Below are 19,236 nucleotides of genomic sequence, written 5' to 3'. Positions count from 1 at the left end.
ATGGATGGATGGATGGACGGACGGACGGACAGGTGGGGGCATGCTGGGTCCATGCTTTTTGCCTTTTCCTTTCCCCATCCATGCACGGGGAGCCGGGGAGCCGATGGCTGGAGCTGCCTCGTCTGGTTCCAATTTAAGGGAGCTCAGCAGAGCCGGGCCATGTGGCTCCCATTACGGCGAGGCTCTGCAGGTCGAGCAGAGAGAATGTGACCTTTGGGGAGCTCGCCCGGATCGGCCGGCAGGGCTGAGGGGTGGCTGGGGAGCGCCTGTGCTACGAGCTCCTTGTTTCTTGGGGAGCCTTGATGTTTTTAGAATAAAAACTGGCTGAAGGTCTGGGATTAAATGACAGGATTAGTCCTCATTTATTTTAAAAAGTCATAAAAGAAGACAGATGCAAGTTTCTGGGCATCTCTGTCTTCTTTGGAAAGCTTTGATGTCTGACCATGCCGTATCCAACAAGCACAGAAATCAAAAGGCAAAAAAAAGCAGCTTCAAATGTTCCTTCTCCCGACTCCCAAACCCTGCAATTTTTCCTTGCCCTCCCGTCAATTTTGGTGGCCTTTCCCATAATTTATGGATGCCTGGGGGGCAGTAATAGAACCCCCAGTGCCTCCCAAGTCCCTCCTGTGCTGTGTTTGCAGCAGATCAGTCTTCAGAAGACACAGAACCAGCCCCTGTGTTGTCCCCTGTGATCTCCTGGTCTCTCCCTTGCTTTTCCACGCTGGTCACAGTGGATGGGCTGGAAAAAGGAAAGGGAAATCCCACCTGTGGAAGGGGCAGGCTGCTCCCTCACAGCCCTGACTACAAGACCTGGCTCATAAAACCCCTCTGGCACACACAAAGCTTCCACCACCAGGCCAGTGGATGCGAGGTTCTGCAGGACGTCCACACTTCGATTCCAACCCGAGTGCTCCGTGTGGGAACCAGAGCGAGACACAGGCAGTTTTGTCCTTGTGGGGTCAGGCACGGGTTTATAGGTCAGACATTGCTTATTTAGCAAAGCCATTTGCACCGGTCCTTGGAGCAGCAGTTTTGCCCCGCTTTTACCATCTCCTCTCCGGCATCTGGAGCTCGGTCCTCCACGGGTCAGAGCAAAGGACTGCGAAGCTGTTGGAGCTCATGTCACTTGTCACCCCTCGACAACACCTCGATTTCCCCCATGGCAGCTGGGGCTTCTCTATTCGAGCTGATGGGTGCCAGGGGAAGGGACGTGGGGGCAAAGCTTGAGCCAAGCCCCACATTTCTCTATCATGAGACCTTTTGACATCTCAAACTTCATTTTTGTTCCAATCTGGAATGGGAACAAAGAAACTCGAAGTGGTTGTCAAGAGGTAAAACCCTGTAGGAGCGGAGGGGGGACCCTTCTACCCCCTTGTTTTACATTTAAGCACTAACCTGGCTCATTACATCTTGAAACATCTGATGCTATCTCACAGATCAAAGCCTCCTTGTTTGGGTTGTAATGAAGTGTCAAACTGCTTCCTTGCAACACAAACAGCAGACACTTTGATCTGCAAAACAAGATGCTGAAGAGCCCTACTAGCAAGGGCTCTTCAAGTTTTAGCAGCCGTGGAATATCTGAAGTCTGACATTGTTTCATACTGTGACTTTCTGAGCTGATAGCATGCGTTGCTGTCACACCTAAGCCAGGAATTAAGTGAGAATCGTTTAAAACAGAACAATACCGAGCTGGAGAACTAAAATAATGTGTTCTCTAACAGTTTCCAAAATCATATATTTCCCCTTTTCCAGAGGGCTCGTTTCCATGGGAAATGTTATCAGTGCCAATGTGAACTCGCCACAAAATGTCAGCTTGTCTGAAAGATTTGCAACAGAGAATTATTTGGGGGGAAAAAAACATTTCTGGGCAGCTCAGCGGGAGAGCACTGCCTGCAGTCCCGCTCTCTTGGCCTTGCTGTCCCCATCCTGTCCCACGTAACCCACCCTGGGGGGGGCCATGCAGGGCCCAGCCTGACTTCGGTGACCCCCTTGTCCCGGTTGGGGCCAGCTAACACAGCTCTCCCTGCTTGTTTGCAGGCTCAGCGCTGGCGCAATGAGAACTACGAGAGGCCGGTGGACCTGGAGGGCTCCGGGGATGATGACCCCTTTGGGGACGACGAACTGGATGATGTCTACTCGGGCTCTGGCTCGGGCTGTGAGTAGCTGCAGGGCTCCTGGGGAAGGGTGCTGGTCTATGGGGATCTGGCCCTGGGTGCTGGGGGGGGTGGATTGCCCCTTGCCCCACTCCAGAGCAGCCTTTCTGCCCTCTCCTGGCCCAAAGCAAAAGGAAATGGCCCCAAAAGTTGGTCTTGAGTGACTCCATTTCCCATTTAGGTCTCCAGCCCTACCAGGCAGGATTAGCCCTCTCCTGATAGCCTGTGCTGGTGCTTTAGGGGTTTCACTGAACACAGAGGGGGGCTTTGTTCAGCACCTGGGAATTTGCAGCCCTTGGTTCCTCCTGAACCCACAACGGGTCCATGCCCCTTGGTTTTTGGGTGCTGAGGCCACGTGGGTGTCAGTCCTGGGAAGTGATTGCCTCACCCTTTGCTCTTCTCCCCCCTTTCAGACTTCGAGCAGGAGTCGGGGCTGGAGACGGCCGTCAGCCTCACCACGGACACGTCCGTCACGCTCCCCACCACGGCAGCCGCGCTGCCCGTCACCGCGGTGCAGCCCGTGGCTACCCCCTTTGAAACGTCCCCCACCGAGGACACCGTCCCCGAGCAGACCACCGGCGCCTCGTATATCCCCAGGGTGACGGAGGCACCGGTGATCCCCAGCTGGAAGGCCACCACCACCAGCACCACTGCCAGTGAGGCCCCCAGCACCACCACCACCGCCACCACCACCACCACCACAGCTGCCACCACCACCACTGCGGCCACCACCACCACCACCACCAGCACCACCACCGTGGCCACTGCCAAGCCCACCACCGTCCGGAGGTTCCTGCCCCCCTTTGTCACCAAGGCGGCCACCACGAGGGCCACCACCCTGGAGACGCCCACCACGTCCGTCCTCGAAACCAGCACGCCGACGGAGGTGGCCACGACACAGCTTGTCCCCTCCAGCACGGCCAAGCCCAGGTCCCTGCCAAAACCAAGCACCTCCAGGACTGCAGACCTCACGGAAAAAAGCACTGCCTTGCCTTCCAGCCCCACCACGCTGCCACCCACAGAAGCCCCCCAGGTAGGAGCCTGGAGCCCTTTTTGCCTGGTGAAGGGCCCGTGGACCACATTTGAAGCCAAGCGATGGTGACGGGCAGCTTTTGGGGTGGCTCCATCCTGAGCCAGCAGCTCAGCAGGAGGTCAAGCCGGGTTGGGGGTCTTCCCAGCTCTGCAGAGAGTTGAACATTTGGGGAGATGGAAAGGGGAGATGAGAGGGTGGGGGCAGCTCCTGCACGAGCAGTGATGGGGCTGATGGGGGACTGCTGCTCCAGAGCATCTTCGCCAGGAAGCAGGAGGGGGAGCAGGGCCGGAGGTTGGGGGCTTTCCTCTGGGGTTTAGGGGCAGAGAGGGGCTTTCCTCTGGACACACTTGCTGAGCTCATCATACTGCAGCCCGGCTTGCAGCCTGGCGCTGGGAGTCCCAAATGCTCTGCAATTACTGCGTGATGGAGCATTTCCAGCCCGCCGGGGGTCCTGAGCTGGGGATTTAATCCGCTGCTCCATCTCTCGTTCAGAGCCCCTGAGGGGCCCTTTGAAAACCGCTTTGACTGAGAGGTGGAGTGATTTGTCTAAACTAGTCCCTCTTTTCTGGGTACGTATATATGTGTGTAGTGCTCCGGGCTCCCGCTGACCTTCAATTAATCTCTGTCACAAAACCGCGTGCCTGCGGAAGCAGCGAGCCGTGCGCTCATGCCAGGGGCAGTGTGACATGGAGAGGGCCCCGTCTCACCCACCCCAGCTTCATCCCCAAGGAGCTCTTTGCTCGTCTGCATTTGCAGTGGTCTGAGGGAGACGTGAGAGCAGGATGAAGGGAGAGAAGGAGAGGGAGGGGATCCCTGGGGCTTGGGGGGCTCATCTGATGGCATCCTATCTTCAGCCTTGCTGTGGTGCTGTAACACGAAACCTTGCACCACCTCCTGCCTTTCAAGGAGGCGTCTGAGATGTTGCAGCCAGCTCTTGGTCTGTGCTGGGGACAGAGACCAAGCAAGGGTCTGGGACTTGGCCCCCCCGACCCTCCTTTGGTCTCTGGAGGAAGCCAGAGGAGAGAACTGGGCACCTGGGTGGGGGCAGGCCAGAATGGTGTCAGCCCAGGTGGGCTCAGCCTTTTTGGTGACTGCCAAGTTGTGGGGCTGTGGTGCTCTCTGCAATCCAACCACCCACTGCAACGGCACGGCAAAGGGATATCCCCCATGCCACCTGATCATCGGTGTTTTGGTGTCCTTCCTCTAGCCACATTGGTGCTGCTGGAGGCAGGAACCACCCCTAGGTCCTTGTCCGCTGCTCCACCTTGTCCTTTCTCCCAGGTGGAGCCAGGGGAGGTGTCAACAGTCCTCGACAGCGACCTGGAAGTCCCGGTCAGCAGTGGCCCCAGTGGGGACTTCGAGATCCGGGAGGAGGAGGAGACAACTCGTCCCGAGCTGGGCAACGAGGTGGTGGCCGTGGTGACACCGCCATCGGCACCGGGGCCGGGCAGGAACGCGGAGCCGGGGCTCATCGACAACACGATAGAGTCGGGCAGCTCGGCCGCTCAGCTACCCCAGAAGAACATCCTGGAGAGGAAGGAGGTGTTGATAGGTGAGAGCAGAGGTGGTGGGCTGGTAGGGGGGATGGACAGCCCCCAGGAGAGGGCTTGGTCTTCAGCAGGGTGCTGGGGAGGTGCTGAGCCTGGGATAACCCCCTGTCACCCGCCGAAGTAGACACTTCAAGTGCCTGTACTGGGGGCTTCCTGGGGTTTTCCCGTCCTTGCAGGGAGAGCACGGAGCTGTGCACAGTTTGTGTTTGCTAGGAGGAATTTTATGGGAAGAAATAGGGTGTTTTAGGGAAAAGATGTCCTATGGTGATGGCTGAATGCCACCGGCCACCCTGACCACAAGAGAGGACAGAGGTGCCTTGGTCCTTTGGGTCCTGCCCATCCATCAACATCACGAAACTGTTTCAGCTCCTTGAATCACACTGTTGCATGAGGCCAACACCTTCACTTTAGGTTTAAGCATGGATTCATCTCCCAAAGCACACGGCAAGCATCCAGCAGGGTTTCCCAATTGTTTGCTCTGCGTGTTGGGCCGGGTTCCACCTCTGATGGCTGTTCCACCTTTCTGTTGCAGCGGTGATTGTGGGTGGCGTGGTGGGAGCCCTCTTCGCTGCCTTCCTCGTCATGCTGCTCATCTACCGGATGAAGAAGAAGGACGAGGGCAGCTACACACTGGAGGAACCTAAGCAAGCCAACGTCACCTACCAGAAGCCGGACAAGCAGGAGGAGTTTTACGCGTAGGACAAGAGCCCGGCGTGCCTCGCGCTCCCCTTCCTGCTCCAAACTCTCCCTTCTCCTCTCCTCCATCCCGTCTCTCTCTTTCTCTCTCTCTCTCTTTTGGATCAGACTGTGAATTTAAAAAGCAAAAAAAAAAATGCAAAAGGAGAAACCGCATCTTCGGCATGAGGGACGTGCCGCTTTGCAGACGGCGGCTGGAGCTCACGGGGCTTTTCCCACCACCACATCGGACTCTGGGATCTGGACACCTTGTACCAGCCCTGGGGCGCAGGGGGGTTGGTTTGGATTTATCTTTTTTTTTTTTTTTTTCCTGTTGGAAAGGAGGGAGGTTTATTTCCCCCTCTCTCTCTCTCTCTCTTTTTTTTTTATTATTATTTTTTATTATTTTTTCAGTGGGACTGGTTGCTTTGCAGGAGTTACCTTGCTCCCTGCTTCTGTTTGACAAGAGGATGCGACTCTCAGATACGCTTCAAACCTTGAAAAAAGCACAAGGGGCCGGAATACCTGCAGCCCCGGGCTTTGCTCTTGGAGTGGGGGAAGACAAAATGAACACCACCACGGCCAGTACAGGAGGAGCAATGGAGCCAGCTCGCCTCTTCGAGCACCAAGGAGCCACCTTTGGGTGCCTCGTGCGGCACCGCCCTGGCCACCGCCACCCTCCTCGAGAGCACCAAGCACGACTGGAGAGCTGATGGCTCCATGGTGTCGGTGGTGGAGGGGTGTGGTGGAGAAGGGACCATGCTTTTGGGTGGCTGGAGACGGGACCGTGCTTTTGCTGGGTTCTCACTGTGACCAATAAACCTCAGCTTGCGCAGCCCCACCAGCGGCTCTGGTTTTCAGATGGCACGGGATGGCGCTCGTTGGGGCCTGGCAGGGAGGAAAAGGGGAAGCGAAGAAGCTGTTCGTGCAGGGGCGATGCCTAACACAGCTCAGCCAGCCATGAGACACAGCAGCAAGGAAGAACCAGAGGCAATAAATCGCAGGGGGTCTGCACCAGGCGGGGCAGAGTGGTGGCTCAAAGCGGGGCAGCTCAGCTGCTGCTCTGCTTCGGCGCGCCCCAGCGCTGAGCGTTTCTGTTCCATTTGTTGTTGCCAAACTCCCAGCCGGGGCTCAGCTCGGGGTGCCCGGCAGCAGACGCTGGGAGCCACCATCACCGAGCAGTGGTTTCCCTTCCGATGGTCCCCGGGGCGCAGAGCAGCAGGGCCTGATCCAGAGCCCCCAGCCATGCCTTCGAGAAAGGCTGGGTTTTGGAGCAAGCCCTCTGCGCAGAAAAGTCAATTAGATATTTCAATTAGTTGGCTTTTAATTAGCTGAAGCACTGCTCGCCATGCAGTCAAGGCTCTTGGTTTTAATGATGGTTGCGATCTCAGTGGTGTCCCGTGGAGACCTTGGCTTCACCCTTAGAGCAATTTAAATTGGGAAATAACAAAAAAAAAAGGTTACTTTGGCTCTGTTGCACCAAGAATTAAACTGCACAGACACAGAGATGCTTGGTCCCCCTCAGGGCATAGAGGGATTTATCACCCTGGTGGAGGCTTCAAGACAGCAGAGCTTCTTGTCATGTTAGGAATTTGACGGGCCAAACACATATATTTTATATATATATATATATATATACACTCACATACATACACAGTTATATATATATATGAAATGAAATCCCTGTAAATTTTCGTTGCACTGCATCTGATGGCTGGGAGGGACTTTGTGATTGTGCCGAGCTGAGGTTTGGTGTCGGCGTTCGGTCCCTGAGCTCCAAACACCAACCTGGACTGATTTCAGGGTAGGGAGCAGAGTCCCTGTGCACAGGCCAGCTTTAATAATGCCAAATCTGGAGATGTCAGCCTCAAAACAGTCATTCTTTTGGTTGAGTTTGGGGAAGACTGTCCTGTTGGATGCCTGGGATGGTGATGCTGAAAGGCAGAGGGTGATGTACATGTGTGTATATGCGCCCAGAGGCAGCGTGCGTGCCAGCATGAGGATGAGGATGCTCTGAAAGGGGACCATGTGGCTGAGGAAGGCTGGTGCCTGCTCCAAGGCTGCTTTCTCTGAGCTGCTGGAAGGGGAGAGTTTGATGGCTGTGTGTGTCTGGTCCCATTGGGATCACGCGAAGGGCCCCAGCTCTTGGTGCGTGGCAGGATCAAGCTTCTTGGCATCGTGAGCTGGGCATGGCAATTATCACGGCCACCCCAAATCACCATCTTTTGGAATAACATGGACTTAATCTTGTGAGCTTGCATTAAAAAAAAACAAACTCCCAGCTTAATCTTTTAAATGCTGCTTTTCTTAGCTGCTTCTCTAATCTTCTTCATTCCATTTTTTCTCCTTTAATAGTCTGAACTTCTATAATACAATTTTTTATTCACTCAAGCTTAACCTCAGCTCGCTCAGCTGGTGTTAAGTTGTAATCCTGGCACTTAAATCCGTGACAGTTCCACAAGTGAGGATGGCAGGCAGGGAGAGGAGGCTGGGCAGCGCTTCCTCGTCGTCATTAAAAGCAGGAGACCACCATGGGTGAAATAAAGGTGAAGTCAATTAAACCAATAATTAGAATTGACCAAAGTCAGTTCATTGCCCGCTTCTTCCACGCAGTTGCTGTATTGCTCAAGGAATTGTATGGTCTCAAGGAGGAGTCCTTTGGGGTTTGGGGTCTGCTTTGGTGTGGAGCTAACCCCAAAGGAGCCCTTCCTGCTGCCTGGCTTCCCAGCAGGGGCTGCAGCATCTCTGCTTTTTTGGGGAAAGCCCAGCTCCAAAAACTGCAGCTTCCATCAGCTCTCTGTGAAGGGGATGCACAAACCCCAGGTGCCTGCTGCTGCTGCTGGGGTGGCCGGAGGCGGATGGGAGGGCTTGGCTGCCCCATCCAGGAGCTTCTGCAGGGCTTGAGAGGGCTTCCTGCTGCCAGGACAACAGGGGAGGAGGCGAGGAAGCATGGTGGGGGAGTATGGAGGCAGCTGTTGGTTTGGCCATGGAGCAGGTTTTTAGGGAAATTGATTCCAACAGTAACAGGAGGATCTCGCCCATAAGCCCCTTGCCGAAGCCCGGCCAGTTTGGCACCACTGTGGCCGTTCTGCCCTGTCCCCAATCCCGTGTCCCCATGGAGCTGTGTCCCTGAGCACAGCTGGGGCAGTGCCCAGACGTGCTCATCCCTCCAGCTGTGCGCCTGCAGGAGGACGCCCCAAAGAGCCCTGGGGTGCAGAGGAGGGACGTTCCTCCTGCTTTTCCCTGCCTTTAGTGTGCCTGTGAGATGGCAAAGCCGAAGGAAGACCCTTTGCTGTGCCAGCTTCTCAATTTTAGGAGAGCAAGGGGACGGAGGTGGCCCCAGCTGGTGGCAGCACCCAGCCCCGGGTGGGTTTTGCAGGCCTGGGAGTGGGTCACCCCTCTCCTTCCTCTGCAACCTCTTTGTGTTTGGACCTTCCAAAAATAAGCAGCAGGACCTGGCACATGTTGCTTTGCCTCTAAATTTCCCATTTCCACCCTGTTTTGCTTGGTGGGTGGGTGACAAAGACCACCCATCTTTGCTCCATGCAAACCTTGGCTCCTATTCCCAAGAGTTATCCAACCTCTACTGAGAGCCACCAGCATGGAGCCTGTGCCGGGAGCAAACCCATCAACTAAAAACCAGAACAAATTTTTATTTTTTTTTCCCTACCACCCTTTTCATGGTTATAACAGTTTCTGGGCTTGGAGCTTTCCAGGAGGCTCCAGCAGCTCCCAAAGTGACGTGGGGTTTCCACCACTGAAATATTTGTCTGATTAACCGGTGTCACGGCTGCGCTCAAGGCGGCGGGGATGTGTGTGGCGTGCGTGTATGTATGTATATATATGTGTATGTAATTAATATATATGTATATATGTATATACGTGTGTGTGCAAAGCACGCACGCGTGCACAGCTTCAATGCAAACTGCACCTCATGGGGAGGAGGGAGTGCTGGGGGTGCAGGATTTGTCCCTGTGCTCCCGGCTCCTTCCTTCACCCCAGCTATGGCAGTGAGGGCCGGATCTTGCCCCCTGGGATCTGCCAGGGCTGGGGGAAGGAGCCCTTTGCCGCCTGCCCCTTTCCCTGGCTGGAGCCGAAACGGAGCCCGAGGGGGCAGCGAAGCCCCAGGAAGGGCGGCGAGGCTGCGCTGCTTTGCCCCACGTACCTGTGCCTGCAGCTCCACGGCCGCACCCACGTTCCGGCTCCATAGAGACGTCTCAGTCTGGAGCACGCATAGTTTTGGGCTTTGGTTTTTTATAACTTTTTATTATTTTGCTAAAAAAAAATACTCACCCTAGGAGACGCCCGCGCAATGCCCAGATTTAACCCCCCACACCTTGCAGACAGCTCCATCGCTGCATTTCCAAAGACCTCAAGGGTACCAGTGACTCTACGTGCGTCAACCACCCTTTTCTGGGTCCCCCTGGTCTAAGTCATAAATGTACAGCCGACAATCAAACCTGACAGAAATGCTGACTTTAGAAAAAATACGTATCCATTGCAGTTTGATAGAACTTTTTAAAATCACGTGCTTATCTCTCACTAACGCTCACCACCATGTTGCCAGGATAAATCACCGCCCATCGGTTCTTCTGTAAATAAACACGAGACATTCTTGTATAAATTAAAATGAAAAAAAAATGAAAAAAAAATCCATTGATATATGTCCAAAAATATCCCTTTCCAGAAGATTTAAATAATTCAAAGAAAAAGGAAAACCTAACAAGTGAGCCCCACTTTACTTTTTCTTTGGAGCTGGTTTAAATTCCCAATAGGAGAATGAAAAATCTTTAACAGTAGAAGAAAACTACGAGTGTTTTACCTTTCAATGAATATGGGAGGGAAAAAATGCATGTAAATATTTTTAATAGGAAACATATCTTAAACAGAACTTCTTTTTGTATGTACATAACTCTTCTAGAGTTTAGTACTTAAATTGCTTCATAGTGTCTGTTTAAAAACAAAAATAAAATAAAATGTTTGTTAATTGTTTTTGTTCTTACTCAATGGCCAAAACTTTAAAAATAATAAAAAAGACTATAAAAAATAATCTTTGCCAACGGATCTAGCACTGTAATGGTACTGTCTATTTTTTTTAATTATTTCTGTGCTGTGCCCATTTATAAAAGGAAAAAAAAAAAAACAAAGAACAAAAAATAAAGTCATTTAAACATTATCTGCCCAGGGCTTCGCCTGCTTTCTTGCTGCCGCCTGCCTGCCCCGGCTTTTTGTCGTGCCGAGGGGCTGCGGGTGAAGGGAGATGTCACTCGCTCTCGGTGTGATGCTGTCAGGCGAGGGCTGGTGGATAATTAATTAAAGGTCTCCATGGCAACGCTGCGGGGCTGCTGACGAGCCGGCAGCAGCAGGAGCCAGCCCAGCAGTGCCCATTGATCCTGGACCGGGGTGCAGGGGGGCTGTGAGCACTGCGGGTGTCCCCAGCTCTGCCGAGAGCCAGGCCATCATGTCCCCAAGGGCCACCACTGTCACCAGCGGGTGGCTGAGCACTGGGAGCTGCTGGGGGTGAGCCCACAGCAAAAGGGTTTCCCATCCTTGGGGTGTCCTGCTGGGGTCTTCCCACTGTCCCAGGTCCTTGGGGGTGCCTGGCTCGGAGCCCCCTGCTATGCCCAGCTCTCCTGCTCTGGCCACGTGCCTCTCCGTGAGCGGGAGGTGGAAGGAAGCATCCTCGCCTGCTGGCCTCAGGTCCCACTCTCCTTTCCAAAGCAATTCCTGGAAGCGAACGTGGTGAGAGGTTTGGCAGCGATGTGCTGGCCTCCATAAGGAGTCTTGGCTGTGTTTAACCAGCTCTCTTGCGTTGCAGAGGACAGACCTCCACGGGTGCAGCAGCGACGCTGAGAGCCAGGGCAATGCCACTGCCGGTGGGGGCTGGGGAGCCTGGCAGGTCCCCATCGCCCCCAGCCCCTGTGCACTCCTCGGAGCTACTTTTGGTGTCATTGCCTCCAGAAGCATCTCACATTCAGCAGGGCCACCCAATCGGGCTGTCAAACCATCCCCAGACCCAGCAGCAGTGACTTAAGCCAGCTGCTGCTACAAGCTATGGGAATAACTGCTCACAGGGAGGTGTCGGTATTCGGGCTGGAGGCTTGGAACAGGCTCTAATTATACCCCCATTCCTTGTGTGTTTTTTTTTTCTCCCCAACAGCTGTATGGAAATGTTCCCTTCCCACAGCACCCTTGCAGCCCCCCAGGATTTGGGAGGATGACCCCAAAGAGCCCCAGTGGTGTGTTTTTCTTTTTTTTTTTTTTTTTTTTTTTTTTTTTAGCAAAATGGGCTCCCTGTGAGTGACCCATCATAAATCTCCATGATGAGTTGAGCATCCAAGAATAATAACCTATCCGGGGCTTCACTTTGCAAATTGATAGGTGGAGGGCACTAACCCCTTCCTGGTTCACAGGCTTTTGGGCAACCACACGAGACCAGAACCGATGCTCAGCTGAGTGCCCAGTGCTGAACGCCTTGTGGGACACCACTGGGAAAGGTCCTCAGGTACCAGCCCAGAACAGGAAAGAGCATGGAGATCGTCACCACTGCCTGGGCAACCTGTCCCCAAAGTCTTCAGTAACTGGGATGATCACTGAGTCCATGCTTTAAAAAGATGTGTTGCCAAAGATGCCTGTTTTAGGGGTAAAACACCCTAAAACATGAGGACTCCAGCTCAGCGTGAGCTTGGGGAGGGGAGACCTGGCTGATATGCAGCTCCTGGAACCCGAGATAGGAATAAATAACCCTAAAGCAATAATGACAAGCTCATTAGCTGAAATACAGCAATTCCTTCCAGTCTGTTTTAAGAGAGTTCTGAAAGCACTGAAATGATTTGTTTGGTACTAACGTGCTCCAGATGGAGTGGGAAGAGGCTCTCAGCCTTCAAAGGAAAGAATTAAATAGCAGCAAGCCAAAGGGTTAATGTTGGGCTTGGCTTTTCAGGCACTTTGATTATGTGGGCTCTCACAATTTGCTTGCCCAATGTCTGGGAAAAGGAATTGAAGGACATGGGACGATTTGTCTTGAGGATGAGAGCGATGAGCAGTTTGGAGAGGATGGGAGGGAGCAGCTCCCATGTCTGTTCCTGTGCTTGGGGGAGGACGATGAAGCAGAATGGCAACAAGGTCAAACCTGGCACCGAGGTCTGCATGGGGCAAGGCTCAGCCCCAAGGGCTCACCGAGTCACAGAGAAGCACAGATACAGGCAAGGCACTAAATCAGGACCTGAGGCATGAGCAAGCCACCAAGGTGAGATGCTTTCGAACTACCTGAAGCCAGTAAAACATATTAAAAGCCTGGCTAAGCCAGCTGGAAGCGTTTGTTCCCTTTGAAGACCTGTGGAGGCACTTCGAGAAGGTGGGAAGAGATGAACCAGGGTGCTTTGAGCCTCCCAATTTGCTTTAATAACTAGAAAAATATTGGATGAAGTAATCACACTGCTTGGAAGCACCCTGAAGAAAACAAGGACATCGGTCTTGACAGACTTGTCAAGAACTGAGGCATCAAATCAATCAAATGTCCTTTGGTGAATGGGAGCCCTGCTCTGCGCAGGGACAAGGACCTGTCTGTGTCAAACATGGTCACGCCAAAGAGGTTTTGTCTCATGGGGACCTTTGTCCACATGCAGCTCTTGTAGGATGGGTGAAAAACCTGTTGGTGAGGTACCCAGGGAGTGGTTATCAGCAGCTCCCTGTCAAAACAGATGTATGGATTGAGTGGGCATCCAGACAGGGGCTCTCCTGGGGGCAAATGCATTCAATATTTTCATTAACGGTTGAATGATGACATAACAAGGATGATTATTGAATTTGCAGACGATACCTCGCTGGAAGGGACAGCGAGTATGTTGGAGGACAGGGCTGGAATGCCAAATGATCCTAATAAATAGGAGAGATCAAATGGAAAATATCACCTCCATGATCAATCAAGAGGTCGGTACCACCAGAGTACAATTCGCTGTGGTCTATCCAAGAATCCAATGAAGAAACCTTGAGGAGGTGATTTGTCCTGCCTGTCCCTTTGCAGAACACAGCAGGGTTTGAGAGATTTACTTCAAAGCAGCCTAATGTAGACTAAAAATTGGGACATAACATTTACTGAGATGCAAACGAAGGCACTGTGCCTCTCTGTGTTGCAGACCAGCACAGTGTGGCTCCGTGTGCCATGTCCATCCCCAAGCTTCATCCCAGGCCAAGTCAGCACCTGTGGATGAGTGAAGTCCTCGGAGAGCCACCAGCCAGGACGTGTCCCTGCTGTCATCACCCATAGTCCCAGGAGGTGGCTGCTGCAGGCACGGGGCTGCTCTCCAGCTCAGGGAGAACCCATCTGGCATCCACCACCCACAGCCACCCCGCTGGTGGCTTTTGCTTTCTGACGTGCAGAAAGGTCCAGGGCTCCCTCACCAAGGCATCAGGCCACCAGCCCATCCCATTTCCTAACACAGGTGTTCCAGCACTATCGCAGTGTAGAAGAGCCACATTTTATGGCCACAAAAGATGCACTGGTATAACTGGGACAGCCCACCTGCAGGAATTCCCTTGCTGGATGTGGCTTTTTGTTGCCCATGGTGCTGTGCATCTCTGCTAAGGCAGCATTTCAAAGGTGTAAAGGAGTCAGGTGCCAGATTCCAGGGACATTGGTACCAAAGGATGTTGTGTATGGATGTCCCAGCACCACCCAAATCCTGGGCAGGTCCCCAGGGTGCCCAAATGCTCCAGGGTACCTGGGTGCAGTGCCAGAGGCGCTTCTGCTGGATGAGGGCCATTGGGACATGCTGGGAGGAGCGCGAGGCAGGGTGCAATACCCACCTCTGCCTGGGATTTGCAGCTGGAAACTGCCCCTGGGAGGCAGGCAGCGCTGCCAGGTCAGCCCCTTCTCAGCAAAGAAAGGAGGAGAGGAGAAGCCTCCTCCATGCCCACGGGAGGAGCAAGCCCCAACATCAGGAGGCTCCTCCAAGGTGTGCTGGCTTCGGTGAATCCCGTTCCCTTCCTTCTTTGCAGAGGGAGTGGGGGATCTGGGCTGGGGCCATGAATTTCCCCAGAATGTTCAGGTATTGAGGAATGAAGGCAGGGATGGGCTATTATGCCTCAGCCCAGCAAGGACCCAGCCACCCCTTGCTCCCACCCCGCTGCACAGACACAGAGGGTCCTCCCCTGCAGCCTTCTCCCCAACCTCCCTGTAAATAAAATAACCCCACATCCTCGTTCCCATCGTTCCCTATTTCCTCCAAGGTCCCTCCCACAGAGCTCACCTCCTGGGCTCAGCAAATCCCACTCAGCCACGCATCCTCCCTGGTTTTCTCTTTTTGTAGCTCCTGCACACTTTCCCCTGCTTTCCAAGGACAGGAAGTTCTTTTTAAAAGATGCAAAATAAAACCCCAGCAGAGAATGGCCGGATAAAACTCCTTGTCCTGGTCTGAGAGATGGGACTGCCTGATGGGAGCGATGGCTATCTGGGCACGGCGGACACCGGCGGCTCCAGAACGCCGCCTCGGAGTATTTTTGGTCTATTGTACGGGATTCAAGGTAAAGAGCAGCCTATTCCTGCTCTGCATGACGACATTTCCTGAGCATCAGCAGATATTAATGGTTGCTAATACAGCGACCTAATAAACCTTTCCTATTATTTACCTGCTTTGGGCCAATCGCCATCTGTAAAGGCACCTTTGGGATTTGCTCCCATGTCTCTCACCTGCTCAGACGTATTTCCTACCCTCTGCAAACCAGCCGTTGTTTTTCCCAGGGCTGCAGCCACCCCCGTGATGGGTGGACAGGACAGTTTGCCCTGTGTCCTACATGGAAGAGGACAGAGAAGTCCATGGGGAGATATTTCCTCCCATAGAAAGGTGCAGAGAAGGAGCATTTTGCCCAGGACTGCTGGAGCCGAGACATTTGGTGCTTTGATTTGCACTCAATGAGAAATTCTGCTGTGTGACAATCTGTGCTCAGTCTAATGAGGAACAGAGCCAATTAAAAATAATAGGGATCCTGCGCTACTGCCTGTAACAAAATAATAACAATAATAAAAAAGGTTAAATCAATTGAAGTGTTTCATTTAGATAAAGTCCAAACATCCCAATCTGATTCTGTATTTTATTTTATTTTATTTTATTTTATTTTATTTTATTTTATTTATATTTTTTTGCAATCCTTTCTTATCCACACTAAACCATTGGGAATGCCGAGCTGGAACAGCTGGTTCTGATGAGACCCAGACCAAATTTCCTCCCTGCCATTGGTTTCCAGAGGAAAACTCAAGCAGCCCCACTCCTCTCTCCACAGAGGACATTTCCTGATGTGACCATGGGATTTCTCCCTGGACTCAGCCCGCTGACTTGCAGTAAGCCTGTTCATCTTCCACAGCTTGAATTTTGGGAAGGGATTGTGCCAGAGGCAGAGTGGGACTCTTACAGCACAGGCTGGGGAGCTCTCCTGCAGGCCTGGTACAAGTAAGCTTACCTGGCAAGGGGAGGAGCTGGGCAGTTCTGCTTGCATCCTACCACAGAAACCACCTGAAATTTCCAAAGGCTTGGAGAAGTTCTTAGTGGAGTCCCAAATCGTCTCCCACCCAGCTTTGTGTTTTGTGCCTTTCACTGACCTTTCACGACTGCTCTATTGGAACATAACGAAGCTTTGTGAAATATGTGCTTTTTTCTGTGTTTGTTTGTTTTGCTCTCCTTTATTCCCTCCCCTGCATCTTCTACAAACATCTCTGGCTCTGTTATCTATTTCTGGATGCAAGGAATTAACACCTCTATTTGCATTTTACCTTAATTTGGCCTGAGTTAAAAGTGATTTCAAGGTAATTGGATAATGAGGAGGCTTTCATCGGCCAAGCCTGTAGCAAGCCCCTGCACGTAGGTCATGGGAAAGGCTCAGACAGGCACCCTGGCACCCATGGGTGCTCTCCAGACAGCTGCAGGGCAGTGCTGTGCCCCGGAGGGGCTGCTGTGGGTGGGGAAGATGAGGGTCCATGGGAATTCAGGGAGATTAATGGTATAAATCCCAGGCAGCATGCCTAAACCAAGAGGGTTTCATGGAGCTAGGGCAGATTTTTTGCTGGAGATGTTTCTTTAGCTTCCTTTTAGCTTCTTGTTGGGGACACTGAGGCACAGATTTTTCTCTCTCTAACCCCCAAATTTCTTTAATAGCATCAGCTAGGTATAGAAATGGTTTCTTGTGCTGGTCTCTGAAGTGCAGCTGAAAGTTTCTTTGTGTCTGTGAGCAGCTAGGAGTTAATTCCTGCTCAGGAAGACAGGGTCTTATGCCCAGCCTGGGGCTCGGATTTCAGCCTGAATCCCTGTTATTGCACCCCAGGGTTTTTCCAGTCCAGAACAGCTCGAGGCAATGAGTTCAGCAGCTAAAATCTGTGGAAAAGCTCTAAAAGCAGGCAGGTTTGGGGGCACTTCACGGCAGTGTGTTTTGCATGAAGAGTGGTGTCCTGAGAAGGTTTGGTGTTAAATGGCCTCCGTGGGCTGACATGAGGAGTTGGGGTGGTTTAGGCAGAGAGGACTGCACATCGATGTGTGTGCACAGCCTGGGGAACAGCAATAGCCACAGCCTGTGCGCTGTGTCCTGCTGCACCAAGAAGGCTTTGGGCCACAGCCTTCCCATCTCACCTGCCTTTCTGTCTCTGCTCTGATAAGGCACCATGCCCACCCTCCCAGTGCTCCCCACCCTGCTGCCACCTCTCCTGTAAGTACGGGGCATGTGCATGGCTTGGGCACGACATTTAATACACGTGGGAGTCAGGAGCTGCATTTTTTTGCTCACCCTGGGGCATGGCATCAGGCACAAGAAGTCAGTCCCTCCTTGTGGCAGGCTCTCCCTGTCTGCACCTGCAGTCCCACCAGCTGGAGCCAGGCCTGGTGCCAAGCAGAACACCAGCACTTAATAATTCTCATAAATTAATAAGAGCCTAATTAATAAATTTTCGTTATTTCTGCCTCCTTGAGATCTCCTGGAGGTGCTGAATTAGCCATTATGGGCTTGAATGAACACAAAATTTTAGGAGGCTGAGTGTGCAGTGGCCTCCCTATGGGTGGGGAGAGGGGGATGTCTGGTGCTGACTCTGCCCTAGAAAGCAGAAATTATCTCCTCGTGTGTGCATCCACACCAACAGGCAATGCAGCAACCTAAAAATTAGCTGCTGGTTTGGTTTTGGTGGGGGAAGAAGGGAAAACCTTCTCTTTCCAGGCGGGGGTATTCCCTTTATTTATTTTTTGGGGGTGACCCATGGTATAATATACCTAGTCAGGGATGGGTTGTCCCCTTGAACAGCCATCGGAGAGGCAGATTATGCCACCCTAAACTCCACAGGGAGATTTTTCTGCCCTTGGTGGGTGTTAGCATCGCCTCCTGCCCCAAGACCCTGAGAGCAGCTTAGGCAAAACACCTGAGCCAACGAGACCTGAGCCAAAATCTGTTCTCTGCATGCAATTTTTAATCACCTGCATCGCTGCAAAGAAGAGGAGCCAAGAAAGGTTGTTGGGATGCCTGGGGAACTTGGACTGTTGTGTTTTTTTTTTTTTTTCTGAGACTGCAGAAACCTGTGTTTAGTCCTGTGAACAGAGGCTGAACAAGAGGAATGCTGCTTTTCCTAATGGCATCCAAAATGTTGACACTAGGGAGGGACAAGAGCTATTTAAGCTCAAAGGCAATAATTAGGAAATAAGCATGTATAAACTAGCATAAATGAACTTAAACTAGAAGATACGAGTTTCCTAAAAAAAATAAAATACAATCAGTGAGGGCTGGAGCAGGCTCTGATGGGGAGCTGGGAGGCTGAAATCAGGGGCAGGTCATAGGGAAGTCCTGGGGAGGGCCCCGGTGCTGTGCTGCTTCCTCCCCAATGGGAGGATTTAGCTTTGATAATCCTGAAATATCCCAAATCACAGCACCACCTTGGAAGAAGTGTGGTGTGGTAATCAAGTTGCATTTCAAAATGGTTTGTCATCTTAAAATGGGAAGCCAATCTTGTGTCATCAGCGCAGATGACATACTGCGCCATTTCAACCAGCTTTAAGAAATGACTGCAATATTCCCATTAAGCAAGGCAGTGAAGTAGATCATTCCCTTAAAAAGTGTTGGTTTTACTGAATGTTAATTGTGTGATGAAAATGAAACCTGATTTTTGATGTCTGTCGTGAAGAAGATAAGGCATCATGAGCTTAAATTGCAGCAAGAGGGATCCAGGTTACTCACAAATAGTTCCATCCTAGAAGAAGGGAGAGAGGAGCAGAGGCTGCGCTGTCTAAGGGCGTTGTGGAATGGCCACCAGTTATCCCTTCAGGGACTGTTAATGATTCTTTCTGGTTTAAATTTGCATATTTCTACAACATTTGTGTAGGAAAGTAACTCTTATGCACCTCCATCAAAGCTGTGTCCTTTCCTAAAATGAGGGGGAAATGGAGGTTGCAATGAAACAGCTGCTCCCCAGCTGCTTTACCTTTAAAACACCTCAAATTTCACCTTGTTTTGTTAATTCTGGGCAAGGTGAAGGCACAGCAGGGCAGGGCCCTCACCTTCACAGCCCAAGGACATTATTCCCAATAAATCAGCTCCTGCAGTGGGTGCTGAGGGTGGTGGGCAGACAAGCAAGAGGCCATTTGACTTTTATTATTTAACAGGTTAAAAATAAAGCCAGGGGTTACATGAACACCACCTCGCTTCTTTAAAAACAGTGGACGTTACCTTGCCTCCATCAGCCTGCAAGAAGATGAGCAGATGGAAAGGCAAAAAGGGAGAGGAAAGCTTTTAGCATCCTTCATGATGTCTCACCAGGCACTCAGCAGTGACAATTACTGAGCAGGTAATGAAGACAGAA

General features: G+C 52.1%; 1 protein-coding gene across 1 annotated transcript in view; it reads left to right on the top strand.

The window, feature by feature from the left end:
• The window catches only part of SDC3 (syndecan 3), a gene marked incomplete at its 5' end in the record, with an annotated part of 39,601 nt that extends 29,014 nt beyond the window's left edge, over nt 1-10,587 (top strand). The window contains 4 exons of the mRNA XM_084300597.1: nt 2,038-2,155; nt 2,567-3,186; nt 4,468-4,738; nt 5,269-10,587. Coding sequence (XP_084156723.1) covers nt 2,038-2,155; nt 2,567-3,186; nt 4,468-4,738; nt 5,269-5,435 — 1,176 coding nt within the window. The 3' untranslated portion in view covers nt 5,436-10,587. The remainder of the gene's footprint in view (nt 1-2,037; nt 2,156-2,566; nt 3,187-4,467; nt 4,739-5,268) is intronic.
• Between the last annotated feature and the right edge of the window lie 8,649 nt (nt 10,588-19,236).

The sequence above is a fragment of the Netta rufina genome (genome assembly GCF_964035555.1).
Source record: "Netta rufina genome assembly, chromosome: 23".
NCBI lineage: Eukaryota > Metazoa > Chordata > Aves > Anseriformes > Anatidae > Netta > Netta rufina.
The sequence above is the reverse complement of the archived record's forward strand: the minus strand, read 5'-3'. Positions and strand labels throughout refer to the sequence as shown.